The sequence below is a fragment of the Musa acuminata genome, chromosome BXJ2-11, assembly GCF_036884655.1.
Source record: "Musa acuminata AAA Group cultivar baxijiao chromosome BXJ2-11, Cavendish_Baxijiao_AAA, whole genome shotgun sequence".
NCBI classification, from domain to species: Eukaryota; Viridiplantae; Streptophyta; class Magnoliopsida; order Zingiberales; family Musaceae; genus Musa; species Musa acuminata.
In genome coordinates, this window is record NC_088348.1 from 642,206 (window position 1) to 663,356 (window position 21,151).

The window sequence follows — 21,151 nt, forward strand, 5'->3', positions numbered from 1 at the left end:
ATCTAAGGGTCAGATACATAACTGAGACGATAGAATTGTTTTCTGATAATGAGATATCATTAACCATCAAACATTTCATAAGCAAATCAATCAGTGAACTCATTCTCTAATGAGCACGTGCATTGCATCCCTAGTATGCTCACACAAACAACTATAAGACCAATCACCTCAATCATATGGATGGGTATACAACATACCAATTTGTCTAGTTATCTCAATATTCCTCTCAAGTAACATATGACCAGGAATATTTAAAATATATGTTTAAAGATAAATCAGTCTCATTATTATAATCTCATTACGATCTAATTCTCATTACATGTATTCATGGACATTATAATATATGCAATAGATAATATAAAGTGAAAATAATAATAATAAGTAAAAATACTATAACGTGTCACATGTATTATCACTAACGTAATTTACTTATAAGACAGCTATGACTAACATAAATTATTTATGAAAGGATATAAAGATGAAAGTTGATAGATGTTATTGGAGAGCCACTTTTTAGATGTCTATAATTATCTCTTTAATCTTTTAGAGAGCGAAGAGATGTGTTTAGTTAGTAATCACAAACCGGTTGAGCCTATTGATCTTACTAAAAAAAATCTAAAAAATAATAAAAATTAAGGAGGGGTCGTCTTTGATGATTTTGCCATCTGGTCATAACAAAAATATATATAAGAAAAAGAAAAGACAAGCATCTTCAGCAATAACAGTGTCTGTGAACAGCATATTGAAGCATAACCATTTGTTGAATATCTTGAGGCACAACTAGTTGTTCTTTATCCACCCTAACAGGTGAGTGCTCCGATGTGTAGTGCAGGGTTGCCTCCAGAATAAACACCTAATGCCAACACCAATAATGAACATCCTCCGATACAAAAGAACAAATTACAGGTAATTATATGTTTGTTCTTGATCCAATCGTTATTATCATCTTATTTCTTTCACAGAAGAAAGCAGTGATGATTTTGGATAACTTGAGTGATTTTTTACAGTGACTTTGAGTATGGATCAATTTTAATATTCATGTTGTTATTAAACTTTTTTCTTCGTGTTGCTCTCGTGATACTTTTGATATATATATGCTATTGAAAGTTAAAAAAAACTTGGATCTCATCAACTTGCTCATTTTTTATTTAGAGATATATATATTCCTTGATCGCTCGAGAAAGTTAAGATTAGATCAAGTAGAGTTATAAAGTTAGAGATAACTTCGATGAAATTGACATCATTACACTCAAAAATAGATTAGGTCACACTCATTCTTGTAACCCACTAAAAAAAAATGAGATTCAATAATTAATTATTCTAAATTTAAAAAATAAAATAAAAATTCATTAAAATTCTTATTAGAAACATATTTTATTAGAACTATAAAAATTTAAGATTGTTTGATGAAAGTTGACCACAAATGAAAATGAACTAACAAAAACTTGTTTGCAAAATCTTATTTTTTAAATATATATTTTAGCCCTCATGGCACTTAAAAATTCTTTTTAAAAAAAACCTATTTCACCATTACTTCTTATGAATATGTCCTCCGAGTCAATTAGGCCATGGCTCGCCTGTCACCACGTCCGCACCCCACCCAGCACATATTTAATGGCGTATGACACCCCATTAGATGATGCAGGTACAGAAAACAATGGAACATAGAGATCACAACACAACAGGAAAAAGAATACAAGTCTTCCCCACCCTCGACCACCATCTCTCCTTTTAATACTCGGAGCAGAGAACGAGGGAGGGGGAACAAAAGAGAGGTAATTTAGAAGAAGAGTTGTTATAAAGAGAGACAGAGACTCGGCGAGGACCCAGAGAGAGAGAGAGAGAGAGAGAGAGAGAGAGTGGGGTGTTAATGGTGGAGAAGAGGCCTTTGGTCCTCATCCACCTCCTCGCTGCTCTACTGCTAATGGCTCTCACCTCCTTCCTCCCGGCTGCCGCACCAACCAGTCATCACCACCACCACTCCGACGATGAACATGAGAGAAAGAAGAAGAAGAAGAAGAAGAAGAAGCCACCTCCAACTCCCCGTACCAGGACGCTCTCTCCGCCCTCCTCTTCGTCGTCGTCATGGGAGCAATTCAAGAGCCTGCTAAGCTGCCGGAGCAGCGCAGCAACGCAGGTCCACGACCCCTCGTCGACGGCAGCAAGACTCGGCCGCGCCGTCTGCGGGTCCTCCATCTGCGCCATCCGCGATGTGGTGCACGGCAACACGAGGGTGGTCCACCGCTCCGACACCGACCTCTCCTCCGAGGCCAGCTCCATCGCCCAGCACGAGACCGCGCCACTCGCTCGGGCCGCCCGGTCGGCCCGCCACCACCCGCCGGTGTCCTCCCTGGGATGCGGCAGCCACTCCAGAGGCGGAATACAGCTGCGCAAGCTGTCGGGGTGCTACGAGTGCCATGCAGTCTCCATCGAGCCTTCTTCCAGGTCTGTGCCTTTACCTTAATACCCACTCGTTACATTTACATCCGAGCTTTGCTTCTGATTCATAATTCTGATGAACGAAGGAGGTATCCGAGGCCAAGGACAACACTGTGTGCGTGTTCCGAGTGCGGGGAGGTGTTCACGAAACCTGATAGCCTGGAACTGCATCAAGCCATACGCCATGCGGGTACGAACACTCATCCTACACGATCAAATTTCTTCTTTCATTTTTGTAGTCCGTAGAATGGATCAAAATAAACTAGGAACAACTTGCTTGAAGAAAGAAAAGAAACGGATCAAATCGAGAGGGACAGACGAGAGAGAAGCGGAGTCAATGGAGTTGTCGGTTGGTGCGTCATACATGTTAGCAATGTGTGTGAGACCAACACCAAAACCTCCTCCCTCGGATCCCATCTTTGCATCTCGAAATAGATAAGACAATAACTGAAAAGAAAGGCAAAGCAAAGTGGAAAAGACCTTTGAACTATTCCGCTGAAAACTGCGCCACCATCGTACCAACATCAACTACATTTCTTTGCGAGGTTAACGATGGTCAAATCGTTTAAACATATGCTAAAACACGCCTTAATGAAGGAGTTCAATAGTAGCACTCTCCTTTTTCCTGAATTCCTGTTTTTGTCACGACAACGTACGGTCAGTGTCGGAGTTGGGGACGGAGGACTCAGGGCGCAACATCGTGGAGATAATCTTCAAGTCCAGCTGGCAGAAGAAGAAGGACCGCCCGATCTGCAAGATCGAACGTATACTCAAGGTCCACAGCGCCCCGCGCACCGTCGCCCGCTTCGAGGACTACCGCGCCGCCGTCAAATCCCGCGCCCTCCCTCACCTCTCCTCCTCCTCCGCCTCCGGCGCCGCCGCCCGCCACCACCCGTCCCGCTGCGCCGCGGACGGCAACGAGCTCCTCCGCTTTCACTGCACCTCCCTCTCCTGCCCCCTCGGCGCTCGCGGCTCCACCTCCCTCTGTCCCAACTCCAGCTCCAGCTCCCCCTCCTCCTCCTGCGGGGTCTGCACCATAATCCGCCATGGCTTCGCCCGGGCACAGTACCCGCACGGCGTGCGCACCACCGCCAGCAGCGGCCGCGCTCACGACTCGGGGCCTTCGGCCGCCGCGGAGGACGGCCGCGGGGAGCGGCGGGCGATGCTGGTTTGCCGCGTCATCGCCGGGCGGGTCCGGCGCACTCCCGACGACCCTGCGGCGGAGGAGGCGTACGACGCGGTGGCGGTCGGGGACGGATGCGGGGCGTACGGAAATCTGGAGGAACTGATCGTGGCCAATCCGAGGGCCATCCTGCCTTGCTTCGTCGTCATCTATCGGGCCGTCAGTTGAGTGATACATCTGCATAGATTCTGATGGTGATAGCGTGACAGACAAAGGGTTGCTCACCCGCTTCAAAGTCATTGCCTTGTCAAGCTACTACTCTTTTGCTTGTACATAAAAGATTCTGCTTGTTTTGTTGCTACATCTTGTGAGCTCTGTCTTCATGTTTTATGCGTAGTAAAATGTAGTTGGCGCATCTATCACATTTGCACAAGTTCGGAAGATAACGAGAGCTCTCTAACATAACATGTCGAAGAAGCATGCAAGTCCGGCAGAGACAACAGTGACCGGTACCATGCCATTAAGAGCATATCACATCATCATCATCCTTCCTAGGAATTTTGCAGTGTACCATGGCCTGCCCGATCGACTTTAACTCTTCAAGAGATGAACTACCGCTTGAACTATTTGAAGTTACCACTTATTTTAGTCCTCCACATGGCATGTCTCGATATTTAAACTTGAAGCACACATTTTTGTGATCATTAGCTCCGATGGCAATAATAAAAGAGAATGGTATACAATTCATGCAGCCACCTACTCCATGTCTCCTGATCCAAAGAGGAGACCCTCCTCTCCCTTTTTTTCTCTTTTCTAACGTATGGGTTCTCGGCAACCGTAGCCTTCTAATTGCAGGGCACATGATCCGATTTGTCATCGAAGCAAGAATAGATTGACAGTGAGTTAGGTTGACCACAGTGAGCTCATTTAAGCCTCCCTCGCTTCTCTAAGGAGTGTTAGAAACTACTTTAATAGTAGAAGATGAAGATGATTACGTTACTCCATTCATTCGATGCCTCTCTGGGTTGCTGCGGAGTTCTTGGGTCCACGTGAAGCTTCTTTCTTCCACTCACGCCCGCCAAAGTCCACCGGGATAGCCACCATTGAGAAAGAGGTGAGAGACCTCGAGTTCAGTGTCAGCTCAAAGTTAGACTAGCTAAAGGTGCCCGGTGCTGGTTAGCAGGTAGCAAAAGTATATATATATCTGTCTAATTCTTTGGCACTTTGTCAAATGCCCTGTAGCTCCGGCACACATGAGAGGACATCTAATAATTAAAAGCAGGATGTGATCATGTGCTCGCGAACATCCACTACGCCTGTGCGAAGGGAAGTTTACAGTGCTTTCGGTGTTCGCTCGTACCTCTTTCGTTATAAGAGAATGGCATGGTTCTCAACCACTCTCTCCTTATAAGAGATTGGCATGGCGTCTCTACCACTGTTCAACGGAATCAATGTTTTGAGATACTACCCTGTCATACTACGTTGGTAGAAATTTATTTTCTTACATAGGATTTGGTGGATGGAGATTTTCTTTAAAAAAAATAAAAAATAGAAAATTTATTTTATTATATTAGTTTACTTTTTTTTTATTTATGTCTGTTACTCTTTTTTTATTTATTTGATGTTTTAATAAGATTTATTGACTATGATTACATGTAGCTATTATGATTATTATTATGCTTAGTTATTAAAATCAAAGAGGAAAATCTTTTCTTCTCTCTATGAAATTCTCTTTTAAAATTTTCATAATGTTTTGTCGTTAAATAAATTATTGTCGCAGAACAAAGGAAAATGACAGCAACTATTGCTACCCTACGGTTTGGTCGAAGGCTGCTTACAACCTTGTGGGCTAAGGATTCCTAGTTGCAAGGGGCACCGGTGGCCAGGATTTCTTAACCGCTTATGCACACCTTGCAGTCAAGGATTCTTAGTTGTAAAGGATATCATGGGAGCCAAAGATTCTTGGCCGCTCAAGGTAGTCCTACGACCATGGTTTCTTGACCCCATGGGGCACCCTAGGGTAGGGTACTCCAAGGGAATATAAGAATGAGGCAGAGAACCAGATTGAAAAAAACATTAAGACTCTTTGATCAAATCGAGGAGATGAGTACTTAAGTATAAAATTCACCTAGTTCCTCGAGGACCATGAGATCCTATCCCAATAGATACCTTCTTATAAATCTCAACTCAATGATGTTTCAGAATAGAGAAATCACATGTTGTTAGATATGGTGCAGTTTATGATAAGTTTCGTCGACCTACCCGTTTCATTATAGGGATACGCCTTAGATTTCGTAGCTTACATTCTGAACTAAGTTCCAATTAAATCGGTAATATCTACACCATATAAAATATGAAAAAAGAAGAAGTCTGATCTTAATGTTGTTAAGATTTGGAGAGATGATCAATTAATATTGTTAATGAATCTTTAGATCGGAATAGATGGAAAGATGGAGACATATAAAATAAGGCTAGTAGCAAGTGTTGAGAAATCTGGAGTGACATCACATACTTATGCAAGGAAGAATAAAAAATAAAATCCTAGAATTTTTCATAGAAAAATAAGGTTTCATCGTTATGCAAGGATTGGTGTGCAAAAACTTGTAAAATCAAAAAATTATGCGTACAATTGTGTTACCTATATAGATCTTATATCTCTGAAAACATGTATATTTATGGGAGAGAATGAATGAGGTCAACTTCTCCTCTCTAACGATGATCCATACGATAAAGACTACGAAGATACTCCTCAAATTATTATATAATCTTTCTCGCTATACGTATTGTATAATCAAAATGGAGTTACTCATTCTTACTATCCAGATAGGATCACTGAGGAGGAGATGGAGAGAGGAGAGAGGTTTAATGTTGTTGTTAGAGTTTTTACCGCCGAACAAACGAATTAAATTGAAAGCAGCAAATTCAACTTTTTTTTTTATGTTGCTTGGACTTTGTCAGGACATATCCCCAAGAACTTACGAAGAAAGAAGACAAGAGTTTATTTTAGAGTACAGTCTCTGTGATGACAAACCTTTGACGTTCCAAGTGCATTGCTTGCGGGAATTGACATGCATAATTGTCTTCCAGAGGATCGAAGAAGCCAATATCAGCATCTAATAACAGATGCTTCAGAGATAGATCGCATCGAAAAGGCTAAACTATTATTATTATTATTTGACGTACTAAAGATTGCAGAATCATTAGACAACTTTGGTGTCACGGCCATTATTTCCTCTGGTTTCATAAGCTTCTACAATGGCCCCATCCTCTACGGTCCCTTTAGGCCTTTTCTAAATTAGTTGGCTGGAATATGAAAAGATATTGGCATCAATAATGGAACTGGCCCTATTAATGAGAGAGGAGACTGTTCTGCCAACTGCTGAGAGCACCTAAAAACAACTTATATTCTTATACACCTATTAATCCCTTTACACACCTTCAATTTTGTTGTTTTAAGTTTTGTAATTAGTATTTTAGCTTTTCATTTGAGCTTCCTACAATAACCTTCCTCCTTACAAGAGAGGAGGGAGCCATGGGGTCGAGACGGGATGCACGGCCACAGGCTCGATCACCTCATGGGCTTCTGGTCCTCATGGGTTAGTAGTAGCCTTGATCTCTGTGAATACCAAAGCCAAGCCTCGGTCTTTGTGTTGGGTTAATTTGGGTATGCTGATCACCCTGACTCGAGTCAGACCTAAACCTAGTCAATTCCTCAATCAAATTAATTTATTTTCATTTCCTTTTCTACATAAACTTATAATTACAAAATAACAATTGTGATTATGTGAACAAAATTAATTAAATAAAAGATTAAAAATAACAACAGTAAAATCTCTAGAAATATAAGCTTAAATAAATAATCAAAAGAAAATTCTAAGCAATTAAATTCAAAAACTATTTCTCATGGATTAAATTCCTCATTAATCATTATTAATTGCCTCTTGATTCTGTGTCATCCTTCCATTACTCCATAAGCTACTAATCTACACAACTCTCTAGTGTAGATATTTAAGCTTCTTCCACTTGCTGCTGCTGCTTCTCTACTAGTCTCCCTCACAAACATTTTAATCTCGACTCCACTGCGCTTACGCATTCTTGAAAAGCCTTCCTTTGTTCACGATGGAAGGAACTGCAGCAAAGCCCAGCATGCTCGCGCTCGTCTTCCTCCTCTCCACCCTACTTCTTCTAACGATCTCCTCTCCTTGCGATGCTACCCTTCTCCAAGACACATGCAGGAGAATCACGACATCGCGCTCCGGCATCGGCTACGAATTCTGCGTCGCATCGCTCCAGGCCGACCCCGCGTGCGCCTCGGCGGACCGGCGCGGCCTGGCAATGATCGCCGCGAGGGTCTCCCTCGCGGGCGCCTCCGCCGCCCTGTCCGCCATCACCAACATGACCAGAGCGAAGCCTAATCCTTGGTCGACGGACTGCCTGGGCGTCTGCTGGGAAGTCTACGACGCGGCCATCGACCACCTCAACGTCGCCATGCGGAACCTCGGCGCCGGGCGGTACCGCGAGGCGGTGGTGTTCCTCAGCGCCGCCGTGGACGCGCCGGACAACTGCGAGGACGCGTTCAGGGAGATGGGAGACGGCACTTCGTCGTCGCCGTTGGCGCACGAGGGCAGGGACTTTGGTAGGGTGGCCGCCATGGCTCTCGCCATTACCGCCACCCTGGGATAAGGAGAGCATATGGAACGGCACCAAGTTGTGCACGTTGTGGTTAGTTATCCTTTTGCTTTGTGCGTGCATGGGGTGCGGCAGTCCGCCACTTCGTCCAGTGTATTCCAATAAATGGACGGAGGAAATAAGAGTCTTATGGGGTGTGCAGTGCAACAAAGGCTACATTATTAAAGTGGCACTGCCTGTTATGTGCATCATAAGCTGGATGGCACCGAGTAGCTTTAATTCTAAAAAAAGAAAATATCTTCTAATATCAAAAGTAAAGCAAAAAATATATCAGAAAACGTTCTCATTATTTGTTTTTTATTTGATGATGATGCCCTCCGATTCATCTTTACTTAAAATAATAATACTTTTTTTTTTAAAATATAAATACTAATAATTAAAAAAAAATTACATAAACCAAACCCAACCCAATTCAACTGATGTCTTTTGAATACTTCCCCAATTAAGCAAATTAAGCTAATTTTAAATTAATTTAATTAAATATCCTTTCCCTCCTCATCCTCTCCCTTACTTAGTCTTCTCCTCCTCAACCATTGCTTCCACCCTATTATTGACTATCCCCCATCTCCTCCTCTTCCACCTTTGTCTTCTCACTATGCCTCCTCAATATCCTCGTCTAACTCTATTTTCTCTCTCTCCATTGTCTCCCCAAATTTAAATAATAAAAAATATTATTAATTATTCAATAATATCTCCATTATCTAGAATGACTTATTTTCGGTCCAACAATTATATCCATATTTAAATATGCTTAATGGACTAACTTCTAAAACTAGAAAAAACATAAATCATCGTGCGTTTTCACATTTTTCCTGTCTTAATTTACAACTTTGGGGAAATTTAGGGATACATGCAAAAAATCCCATGTACGTATCATGTATTAGCTTTCATCTAACATGGGGGGAACTCCAATGTTTCCATAAATAGCTACGCTTCCACTGTCGTCCTACCTTCACAAACATCACAAATGGTGTAGCCTAATCCTTCACAGTATGGGCACTTTGTACCTTCACCAACCCACTCCAGAAACTGAAGATGGCCAGAAGAAAAACAAGAAAAGTTTAAACAGTTAGTGCAGGAGCAGACAAATAATCAGATAAATGTAAGCATAATCTATAAAACATCAAAGTATCAAACCAATCAGACCTGTGGTTCAATATTTGGTTCGCCGGTTCCGTCACACTCTGCAAAAGAAGAGGAAAAATAAAGAAAAATTCACTGAAACGGATCATAGTCTTACCAAGAAAGTGACCAAATTGTTGCAATAAAACCAAACGGATAGTTTTGGAAAATTATTATGAGAATAAACCAACTGGGACCCATAGGGAGGACAAAAAGAATTCAGTATGTCAATACATTACTTTGGATGTAGAAATTTGGTTTCTTTAACAGTATGAATGAATATCATTATTAGAATAGAGATGGATATGGTAATGGAAGAGTTACAGCACAACACAACAATGACAGAAAAGACTCAAAGAATCAATATTGAAGTTGCATATGTTTTAAATGCTATAAAAAGATACAAAACAGCAATAATTAGTATAAAATGACTTCAGGAGGACATAGGAGTTGTTTTCAGATACCTGTGCACATCAATTTGCCTTCCCCACGGCAAGAGACGCACTTTGTAAGAGATGCAGTCTCCCTTCTGTCAAGTGGTTTATCCCTACCCACGAGCCTTGATGGTTCTTCCCACCTGTTTTCCCCCAGAAGAAACACTCTGTGTTGAGAAACATCAAATTGTGCATCACCATTTTCTCTCACTACTTTCTGCTGAATCTCTGTCATTTCTGTTATAGATGTGGACATTGCTCCATTTGCATCATCCTGGGGGGCAAATATAACTCGGGTAGTCACGATCTCGACCCAAGTGGAGAAATGGAGTGCAAATTGAAAAGCAAATTGGAAATTCAAAGCATGAACCAAATTATTGTGGCAAGGTTAGCTTATCACATATCCAGAAGCAAATCTTATTCAGTTGGGCAACTAAATGTTAAGAGAAACTATCAAATTCAGATGAATCTGGAAATAAAACTACCAGTCATGCATACTGAAGATGATACAAAATTTAAAAATGCATACAGCATTCACCTTCAAGGCAGTGCCCCCCTTACCCTGCTCCCTAAATAACGTTTCAAGAAGCTCGGTTGTCATAATCCCATCTTCGAGAGCACCTAACGAGGCCTGTATTAAAATATCAGCAAACATAAATGAACGAAGGATCGAATGAGACTAATTTAATTTAGCAAAGGTTTATAAGTACACAAAATTGATTAAATATGCATAGTTCTCTTATACAACCAATTGTTCCTACTGCTACCATTATCAAAATGATACTAAATACTCACCTGCCAAGTTTTCACTGCACGTTCTGTCCCACTTGAAAAGGATGAGAACTCCATGTCTTCCTCACCTGAATAAAACCCCAAGCTTTGCAAAGCTTCCTGCTTAATCAGGCTTAGAAGAGTTAAATATTATACTGTTTCAAAATTAATCCTGTACAACAGTTTCATGATTCCCTTATACCCAAATGCATCAAACAAGAATTTCACATTATCAATGTTAACATCACATGATACACTAACACTATTTAGCTACTGGATACGTGAGATTGTGGTTAAACAAATCTTTGGGCATGTTCCTGCTATCCAAGGATCCTAGAAGGTATAGACATTAGTTTGCTTCTCTTAGTAACAATTAACTATACATGACACAATGAAGGTATGAAGGTTCTGATGTTCACTAAGAGGTGCTCAATAAAGTGCATCTAAGGACCTACTGAAACAATCATTTATAGTGATATGCAAACACTCACTCATAGTAACTCGTAAGAAATTGTGCTGCCATTATATATATAAATACATAAATATTTATATTTATATAGATTGAGTTGAACAACTCAAGCTTATGGGCTACTCTAAAAATCAATTAGGATTTAGGACTATTATAAAAAGCTTATCTTATATTTTGGATAAGAGTTAAACTAATTTGTATTGATCACTTAGTATGTGGGTCTACCTTATACGTTTTAAAAGGTGTGATGAATTGATCAGGGATGATCTAGCATAGTTTGAGCCAAAACTCAGATTCAGCCAATTGGAGTTCCAGTTGGACTCCAGTTCAATCTTGATCAAACCAAACAAAAACCAAGCCAATCTCAAGCTCAAAGACTAGATTCAAGTCAGCTCATGCCTCACTTAAATTTAGCTTAAATCAAGTTCCGATGGAAGTGCAATTTAGATCAACCCAACTTTGACTCAAAACTCCAATTCAAATTCAATGTAGCTGAACTCAACTCGAGCTCAATCAAATCTAAAGAGGTCAGGTCCAACTATAATAGGTCCAGCTCCAAGTCCTAACGGTATTAGGACTCTCCAAGTCCTAACTTTGCTATGACTCCATCCTTACCTCAGCTATAAAAGAGAGAGGAGAGCCCCATCTAAAGCATCCCCAAAAGATCCAAGGTCATGCCCTTTCTTAAGAAGCCAACCACCCTGGGTTAAGAAGAGAGGAGAGAAAGAGAGGAAGGAGTTTGCAAGTTTTGCAGCCCTTCTGCATACCTACAGTCATTTTTTTGCAAAGACCTTTTCCCGAGTTGTTACCAGCCTTAATAGATTCTAAAGAGGCCTTTAGCAGAAATAAGAAGAAGAACCAAAAAGCAGAAACAAGAAGAAGAACCAAAAAGCAGCTAAGAAGTCCCACATCTGACCCTAGTTTCATCTTGCACCGAGAGTTGCAAGAAGAGGAGTTCTAAAAAGGATTCTGCCTCCAACTGCAGCCTTTTCTTTCTCAAGTTCTAGCAACCAAAATTCTACATTAAAGCCTCGTCCAGCTACTAATGAGAAGTTGTAAATCCCTATTGCTCACTCTCTAAACCTTAGGAGGAGTTTCCAGCAACAAGAGAGGAGGAGACTGAAACCGGCAGTGATATGCTAACTACCAAGAGCACCTAGGAGTTGTCCAAAGACAACCTGCACTCTATGCGCTTATTTGTCTCTTTACACATTTTCAATTTTGTTGTTTTAAGTCTTATAGTTAGCACTTTAGCTTTACAAGCAAAAAAGGTTTTTTTTTTTATCTTTCAGTTTTACGCTTGTTTCCTAGCAATAGTTCTCTAATCTGCCAAAACTTCCATCCAAAAGATGGTATTGGATCAACATTTCGTCAAACCCGAACTTGAACCCCATACGAATCAAGAATCATAGTTAATAGAAGAAGGTTCGATACAGTTAAATATAAATAAAGGATAGATAAGCTGTCATAAACAAATTGGGAAAGTAATATTCTCAATGAAAACTTGAATTTGATGAATACTGACTTTATATCTGGTTCTACAAAAAAAATATACACCCTTTTCTTCCTCTCTCGTCAGTCATCTGCTCCTATTCTCCTGTGATAACATACATAAAAGTTGCATTCTGCTCTAACTATGATTGAGATGTTGTCTACATTCTGAGATCTAATCTGTCTTTTGAGGAAAATTAGAAAAAGAAAGTCATATCTTTGACAAAATTGCATTGCATGCAAATCAAACATTCATGATACACAAAAGACTTGTAAGATTTTTATTAGGAATTATTCATGCGTGAGGAGAAATTGAAAAGAGGAGTAAAAGAATAATCTCGCATTGGTAAAGTTGAGAGAGTTTAATGATATATATTGAGTTGGCCCACAATCTAATAACTTAAACTTTTAGGTCGAATTGGTGTCTGATATATGTTAACCCTATCCCAATTTGACTCAGAATCATCGTGAATGCATTTCTAATAATTCTAAACAATAGAATATCTCCATCACAATCCGAATATAATTGATAAAAGAAGAAAAGAAAGAAGAGAAAGGAAATGAACTCCAGCGAGAACCTGCAAGGTTCGAACGTCCTCTCCCTCGGATCCCTTCCTAAGCGTCTTCCGCCGGATTTGCTGCTGCTGCCTCTCCTCCACCACCACCTCCTCTCTCCTCTCCACCACGGCTTCCGAAACTCTTACCTCCTCAAGAACCATCTCCTTGACCTGGGCCTCCTCCACTAGCGCTGGCCGCGGCGGGGCGGCCCCGGACCGTCCCTCATTCTGCGGGGCCGCCAGGATCATTTCCTCGAGCTCGGGCTGGTCTCGCTCCAGGGCCTCGATCTGGAGGCGGAGGGCGGCGATCTCGCGGAGGAGGGCCTCGCGCTCGGCACCCCACCGGGACTCCTCCCGTAGCCAGCGCTGCTCTTCCCTGAGCCACCGCTGCTCCTCCCGAAGCCATCGCTGCTCTTCCCGCTCCCAGGAGGAAGAGGAGGACGATGAAAGGGAGGCGAAGATGGGAGATCTTGGGGATGAGGTAGTCCTAGGGATAGGGCTGGGATATTTTCGTGGTTGGAATGGGAAGGGGAAGCTTGATTTGGCCGGAGGCCGGTGGAGGCCCGGTAGGAGTGACGAAGCCATCGAAGTCGAGAGGGAGAAGTGGCGGGGAAGCGGTATCGCTGGGGATATTTTTACTCAACTAATAAAAATCATCCTATCTATAAGAATACAATTTAAGATATATATATATATATATATATCCTTATTGATTTAAAAATAAAAATAATCAAAGACACCGTAATCTATTAAATACGTATGACGTCAAGGGCATTTTAATTTTCTGAGCGATAAAGATCCACAGTGAGAGGAGAGGGAAGCATGAACAGTGAAGAAAGAGCATTAGGGTTTGTTCGCCTCCAGCTCCTCCTCCTTGTCTGTTGTAGCAATATTTGACTCTAGGATTCCAGTGTTGCGTCGAGACGTAGTCGGGAGGGAGGAATGGTGAGGGGATCCATCGGGAAGCTCGTCGCCGGGTCTCTCGCCCTCGCTAGGAGGTGGCAGAAGCAGCAACTGCGGCGGCTCAACGTCCATGAGTACCAGGTCTTGATCCGATGTTCTCGTGTCACTTGGTGACACTTTCTTTCTGATGCGTTGTTTCTTTGTTTCTTATTCTTTGATCCAAAGAACATGGCGAAGAAAGATTTGATTGTTTTGTGTAATGCGTGTAATATGGGAAGGATGATCCTTTTTTATAATTTTATACGTCTTGATTGATATTGGATACTTAAATTTTGCATACGCGTATCTGTTGTTTGATCTTTCCGTTCTTTGCTGGCGCTCTTTTGTTTCTTTCAAGATATTATTTTTTATTGTAACCTAGATTTGTCTACACGGATCCGTTGTTTCATGTTCCTGTTTTTCTTTGTTTTTTTTTTTTCTTTCAAGATCATATTAGATAGTCTTTTCTAAAACTTTTACGGGTCTTGTTTGTTATTAGATACTCAAGATTTGCCGACACAAATCAGTTGTTTCATCTTCCTGTACTTCTTTGTTGGCTTTCTTTTTGTTCACGATCGTATTGGAAGGATAGTTATTTTTTATTTTTGCAAGTATTGTTATGTAATATTAACAGTTTAGTTTCAAAACGAAAACGGAGGACTTAAAGTTGGTCTTTAAGGGCTTCATGAGTATATTGTCATTAGTTTGGACATTATCATTTTTGCATTGTAATCCAGATTAAATTAATAGGTCAACTATCCTATCGAGTCATGTTGTGATAAATAATATCAAGAGTGGATATAGTATTGAGCATGGTGAAAGATCTAAAACTATGCTTGGATGAGATTGGAGATATGTCACCATGGAATCATCATTAGGCACAGCCTTACATGCACCATCCCAAGATTAGATTCTGGGTTATATTGGACAACCGGAAGTGGCAGAAGATTGGTCTGGGTCTTTGGAATTAATTAGTTTTACCATTGTGCCAAGTTGTCACATATTTGTTATTAGATGGACAAGATTTGCCTAAACGGACTGATTCCTTTTATTTTAAGACCTTTTATTCCTTTGTTGACGTTCCTCTTTTTTTTAAGACCATATTGGAAGGATAATTATTATTTTTAAATATTTTGCAAGAACTTCTTGTTATTAGATTCTCCAGAGTTGCCTACACGGATTGATTTTTTGTTCTCATTTTTCTTTGTTTGTGTTCTATTCTTTTAAGATTATATTGAATTGATCTTTTTAGAGTTTTATATCGAATTAATTCTTGGCTTGAGTTGTGGAGACAGCCTAAAATAAATGTTTTGGATTAAGTAAGACTAAAATTGAATATATGAGATCCAATCCTAGTATTATTAGGAATGAATAATTAAGTAAAAGTTTAATTATCTTGAAATCAATTATTCAACAAGACGGAGAGATCGATAAAGAAATTATTCATAAAGTAAAAATAGAACGGATATAATGACAAGGCCATCAATAGCTTTGTATGATCATTGGGTACATTTGAGATTAAAATAAATTTTATAAACCAATTGTTAGACCATCAATGCTTTAAGAATTTAAGTGATGGATAATTAAGAAATAATATATACAAAATGATTGTATTGCTTTGATGAGAATGTTGAGGTAAATGTGTCGAGTTACTAGGAAAGATAGGAAAAGAAATGGTTTCATTTGTGAACAATTAGGTGTCTCTTCAATTGAAAATTAAACAAGTGAGAATTATTTAAGATAGTACGGATATGTTGTTAGGAGACATGCAAATACGATTACTTGTATGAGGAGAGGTAAAATTATTACTAATATGAGGTGAGGTGGAGGGAGGCACAAAGAGACATTAATAAAAACTATATTTAAAGATTTAAATATTTTTAGCTTAACTAAAGATGTGACTCTTTATGGATCTTAAGAGCGGGAAAATATCCATGTAAGCGACCCCAGATAGTCGGGGACTCTAGGGCTTTGTTTGTTGTTGTTATCATTGTATATTTGCTTACAACAGATCAGTTTTGAAATCTTCCCTTTCTTCTTTGTGGGTGTTCTTTTATAAAGATTATATTGAATTCTATGACATTTCTGGAGCTTTAAATGTTTGACATATAATCTCTTAATTGACTTGGGGGATGACCATGGCGCATAATGTGTAATCGTAAAGGTCATTGCTTCTGGAGCAGGGTGCTGAATTGATGAGCAAGTATGGCATAAATGTACCAAAGGGAGTCGCAGCTTCATCCATTGAGGAAGTGAAGGAGGCTATCAAATCTGTATTTCCCAGTGGGAAAGAGGTGTGCTTCTTGTCTAAGCCAGAACATTAGATTAAGTTTCACATTTTCTGCAAGATTTCTTAAAGATTTTGGTTTGTCACTTGATCTGTTGCTTTTGTGTCTATGAAGTTTCAATGGAAATCTATAAAGGTATATCTGACACACAAAGATCACAAATCATGTTAATGGTTGTTATGATCGTTTCATGCTCCTTGCATGGGAAATATAAATAAAATTCCATCAATGAGGGTATAAGATTGATCAGAAATACAGTTTCACAATCTGATATTGATCAGAAATTTAAATACTGCTGTTACACAAGAACCTATTCTTTCTATTGCCTGGAGTTTGATATGCATGGGAAATATAACTAGAATTCCATCAATGAGGGTATAAGATCGATCAGAAATACAGTTTCACAATCTGATATTGATAAAAAATTTAAATGCTGCTGTTACAATAACCTATTCTTTCTCTTTCCTGGAGTTTGATATTAACTCTTGGAAGCTATTAAGCTAATATGTTCAGATATTTATGTGAGTGGTAATTATTTACTCAGCATATTACATTTTACTACAACTAATAAAAGTTGGTGTGACTATCACACATATCATGTCATGTGCATTATTTTATCAGTGATTCATTTATAAATAGCTAGAACACATATTAGAAACTGATTTCTAAGTATGATTATGTATGGTGTGAAATGTCGAGTTCCATAAGATCTTTTTGGCTAGATTTCAAAAAAATGTTTTGATGATTTATGAGTTGCGTATTTTAGAGTGTTTTACACTCTAACATAGATAATTGAGGTTTGATGGTGTTGCTACAGTTTGTAGTAAAAAGCCAAATTCTTGCTGGTGGGAGAGGCTTGGGGACCTTCAAAAGTGGACTAAAGGGTGGAGTGCATATTGTTAAAACTGAGGAGGTGGCTGATATTGCTGGTAAGGGGTGCATTTATTCTCTACCTTTGTCATCATATTATATCCATTTATTCACATCTAGTTTACTCTTGAAGTATGGAACCTCATACATGTCTTTGTACTGTACTTGACAACATGCTACATTCATCTATTCACAACTGTTACTCTTCATGGGTGGAATCACATATTAAATAATTTGAAGCCTTGAAAATATATTTCAATTCTTTCCACTCAGCTTCCGTGTAAGGAATGTGATTAGCGTTAGTTTGATTGATGCATACATCACTTTGTTTGATATGATATAACAATATGGTAAAATAGGTTTCTGATTGTTAACTGGCGCAGGAAATATAGGGAATGATTGTCACATGGGCAAAGTGTTAGAATACTATCCATCTTGACATGTTTTATTCTTGTGGAAATGCACCTTTAGTAGATTTAAGAAGATCATGTGATTTATTAAGTAACGGTTTATTTTATGTGCTCTCTATTTGCATTAATAATATGACAATGAGGTTCCATATTTGAAGAGTAAACTAGATGTGAATAAATGGATATAATATGATGACAATGAGGATGACAGTGGGATTGAAAACCAGTGATTGAAAAAGGCGCTCAGGCCCTCGGGCGAGGCGAGGCGAGGCCCAAGCGCCTTGCTAATCTCCCAGGCGGCGCGCTTCAAACAGGCGCCGCCTGGGCGCTCGCCCGAGCCCAGGCGCTGGGCGCTTCGGGCGAGCGCCTGGGTAAACCAAGGCGACCGAACCAGGATTTTAGGTCTGGTTCGGTCCTGGTTCGGTTGGTTAGTTGGTTCAATCGAACCAACTAAACCGATATAACCCTTACCCAACCCTAACCCGCTGCCACTCCCGATCCCGATCCCGATCCCGATCCCGATCTCGATCTCGCTGCTCGCTGCTGTTGCCGCTCGCAAACGTTGCCGCTGTCGCCGCTCGCGCCTCCCGCTGCTCGCCGCTCCTGCTCCCGTTGCCGTTGCTCGCAAACGTTGTCGCTGTCGCAACTCGCGCCTCCCGTTGCTTGTCGCTCCCGCTCCCTTTCTCGTTGCCGCTGTTGCTGCCGCTACCGTTGCTCGCCGCTGCCACTGTCGCTGTCGTCGCTCATCGTTGCCGTCGCTCGTCGCTGCTTCCTCGTTTCTCAGTCAGCAGGTTGTTAATTGTTGCAATACACAAGGTAGAAATGCAATGTTTCAAACGGTTCTCACACTTTTTTTCCTCACCTTTTGTTTTATAGTTTTTGGACAAATTTCAGTCGGTTAAATTTGGTAGTTGTAGGTTAAGGGGAGAGAGAGAGTGATAAATAGAAAAAAAAGGGGAGAGAAACGAGGGGAGAAGTGATGAAAACCATGATTTAATGAAACAATACAATTTTTTTTTGACAAAAGTATTAGTGAAGTTTTCAAAACATACCAAGTATCGAAAGCTAAGTGGTCAATTAATTCCGTAAGAACAATTGTCCAAAAGTCCAACTCCATACACAATGGGTTGACATTGGAGGTGCAAGGATTCGTGAGTTTTAATAGAAGCTTTTGTTGCTAGTCGGGACCCATTGGAGTACATGGCGGGTTTTTTGATGATTCTGATACCAAACTGATGCAAAACGGATTAGGAAGAAGTAGAGAGAAAACAAGAGAGCAAGATAACAAGAGAGGATAGTGAGAGACTAGAAGAGAGAAGATGCAATTCTTTTCATTCAAATCTGAAGTGATTCATCCATTAAAAAGCTTCACTATTTATAGGGGTATAGGAGTCTTGGTATAATCAAGGAAGGCAATGATTTCCAAGAGTAATCTCCTAAGAAACTTGTATGCGCTGAATACAAAAGGAGTCCCTAGGTTAGCACCTAGAAAGACCAAAGACCTTTTTATTTTCAACACAACTCTTAGATATTTTGGGCCAACTGATTGTTTGACTTTCTGTTAATTTCTTTGCCTTAAATAAGCTTTTCTGAAATCCTTTATAAAGCTAGATGGTTTTCCATTAATATGGAGAACAATTTTGATGAAGAGGAAATATAAATTGATATTTTGAAAATTTGTGATTAATTGGAAAGGGTAACTAATTTTTATTCTTACTGCAAAGATAGAAATATATTATGAAGTGGTGTCCAGTCATTTAAGGATAAGCTACTTGTGGTGAACTAAGTGACCAAGGCTTACCATCTAGATTGGTATGAAAAAAATGAATTTATTACGGTGAGCATAGTATTGCATGGATTTTGGCTCTCTGTGGTGGCCAAATTAATTATGACAATTTAAAGAAATGAGACACTTAAAAAAGATTGGCTGTATAATTTTCTGAAAATTTTTATGGAGGAGTTCAGGAATTGAATAACGTTCCATGTGATCTGGATGAAAAATAGTTTGGGTCATTGAAACAACACATTATTCTTGGAAGATAGGTACTTGAACCAGATTTGGAATTTGAATGATGTAGAAAGATGAAGCAAATAATAAATTTGACAGGGAGAAAATCCACAAGTAATGATTTGGAAGAAGTCTAATAATGATGGAGGTACTTCTTGATAAGGAACCATTTTTAGTGAGGGTTCTTTGGTTCAAACCAGAAGATAGGATGGTGCTGAAGGGTTTTTTGGTAAGGTGTTCTCCATCTTGTAGTTCTCGTTGACTTAATGATTAGTTAGTACATTATAGGGTTTATTTCTTTTGACAATGCCTGAGAATATCCATCTCTATTTGTAACTGTGTCTCTCACAAATTGCTACTTCAGTGCTTGATTTACGTAACCATATTGTTTGGCATAGAACTTTGTTGTTACTGTGTAGTATCCTCAATTATGATTGACCTGTGACTCGTGTTTAACAGGTTTCACTAAAAGTTCCTGTTGTGGTTCGTCTGGAGGGCACCAATGTAGATCAAGAGAATTCTCAAGGTATTCACAGCCTAGTTTTGGCTACATTTTCTCCCATCGTTTTTGTTTGTCTTTACATACAATCACGTGATAAATAAAATTAACCTACTAGTCATTATTTATAGGAGAGTGGAATGGCTTTGATCACCGCAGAAGACTTGGATGATGCAGCAGAAAAAGCAGTGAAAGCTGCTGCTCAATAGGTATACAACGACGGCAGTCATCATGCCTGCTTATTTTAAAAAAAAAAACCCACTAATCCGATTGAGTTATTGCTTCTTCTGTTCAGTGAATTTCTCGTACAAAGATGAATTTTCTGAAATAAAATTATTTTGCTTCACTGAGCTGTGAGGACCTGACCAACAGCGCCATGTAATTCAGTGAGTGATGGCTCCTGATAATGTTCCTTTGACGGTTTTTTGCTGTTTGCAATTTTTCTCTTTGCAGTGAAATAATCCATTTGCATTTCATCGCCAGGAAAGAAAGCTTCTACGTGACTGCACTCTTTGCCCACATATGGCCAAAACAAAATTATGTGGCAAGTCCCTCTTGACAGCCTCTGTTGATACGCCCATGTTGCTCGGCGGAAAGGTGTTCGACGATATGCTCGACGTGATGTTGTCTCGTGGAAAAACTTCGCTTACTGATGTGCATTGTTAGTCCGACTCAATAGGCATGCGTTTGATTCTGATGACTCTCCTTGGGAACAACTTGATCAATATTGATGCCAAGTTGCTAATACTTGTTTTCATTACCAGAATGATCAATATAATGAAATGTACGCATCGCCTTTTCACTTACAAGTGTTACTAAAATTCTTTCCTCGCTAGCGACTGTTAAGATGGAGAATATTTGAAGGGAAGAGTAAGGGAATTCCACCACGCATGGTGAATATTGCATGTGTCCCTTCAAAATTTAAGTTTTATGTTTTATGTATGTATATGTATCCAGGGCAAACCTAAAACCTGCATTGCCAGAAAGTAAATTAAGCGAATTTTTTTTGATATTATATATATATATATATATATATATC

At 39.9% G+C, this 21,151-nt stretch overlaps 4 protein-coding genes across 8 annotated transcripts; 3 read left to right on the forward strand and 1 right to left on the reverse strand.

The window, feature by feature from the left end:
• Positions 1-1,723: 1,723 nt before the first annotated feature.
• On the forward strand, positions 1,724-3,995 carry LOC135627438 (uncharacterized). Its single transcript, XM_065133539.1, has 3 exons — positions 1,724-2,445; positions 2,526-2,629; positions 3,102-3,995. The coding sequence occupies exons 1-3, from the start codon at positions 1,871-1,873 to the stop codon at positions 3,788-3,790; spliced, it is 1,368 nt and encodes a 455-aa protein (XP_064989611.1). The 5' UTR covers positions 1,724-1,870; the 3' UTR covers positions 3,791-3,995.
• Positions 3,996-7,496: 3,501 nt separating this feature from the next.
• Positions 7,497-8,473, forward strand: LOC103970084 (putative invertase inhibitor). Its single transcript, XM_009383722.3, has one exon. It carries the CDS (start codon positions 7,682-7,684, stop codon positions 8,243-8,245), a length of 564 nt encoding a protein of 187 aa, XP_009381997.2. The 5' UTR covers positions 7,497-7,681; the 3' UTR covers positions 8,246-8,473.
• A 551-nt stretch (positions 8,474-9,024) lies between these two features.
• LOC135626509 (protein disulfide isomerase pTAC5, chloroplastic-like) lies at positions 9,025-13,753 on the reverse strand. Its single transcript, XM_065131871.1, has 6 exons — positions 13,117-13,753; positions 10,603-10,698; positions 10,346-10,438; positions 9,838-10,081; positions 9,398-9,435; positions 9,025-9,280 (listed from the first exon to the last, which is right to left on the reverse strand). The coding sequence occupies exons 1-6, from the start codon at positions 13,678-13,680 to the stop codon at positions 9,179-9,181; spliced, it is 1,137 nt and encodes a 378-aa protein (XP_064987943.1). The 5' UTR covers positions 13,681-13,753; the 3' UTR covers positions 9,025-9,178.
• A 125-nt stretch (positions 13,754-13,878) lies between these two features.
• LOC135626510 (succinate--CoA ligase [ADP-forming] subunit beta, mitochondrial-like) lies at positions 13,879-20,914 on the forward strand. 5 transcript variants are annotated; one of them, XM_065131872.1, is made up of 7 exons: positions 13,887-14,139; positions 16,221-16,331; positions 17,143-17,254; positions 20,073-20,139; positions 20,244-20,321; positions 20,408-20,498; positions 20,596-20,914. In XM_065131872.1, the coding sequence occupies exons 1-5, from the start codon at positions 14,038-14,040 to the stop codon at positions 20,260-20,262; spliced, it is 411 nt and encodes a 136-aa protein (XP_064987944.1). In that variant the 5' UTR covers positions 13,887-14,037; the 3' UTR covers positions 20,263-20,321; positions 20,408-20,498; positions 20,596-20,914. The 5 variants fall into 5 exon arrangements, with proteins under 5 accessions (XP_064987948.1, XP_064987947.1, XP_064987946.1 ...); XM_065131874.1 differs by lacking the exon at positions 17,143-17,254 and having other exon boundaries at positions 13,881-14,139; XM_065131873.1 differs by lacking the exon at positions 20,408-20,498 and having other exon boundaries at positions 13,886-14,139; positions 20,566-20,914.
• The last annotated feature ends 237 nt before the right edge of the window (positions 20,915-21,151 follow it).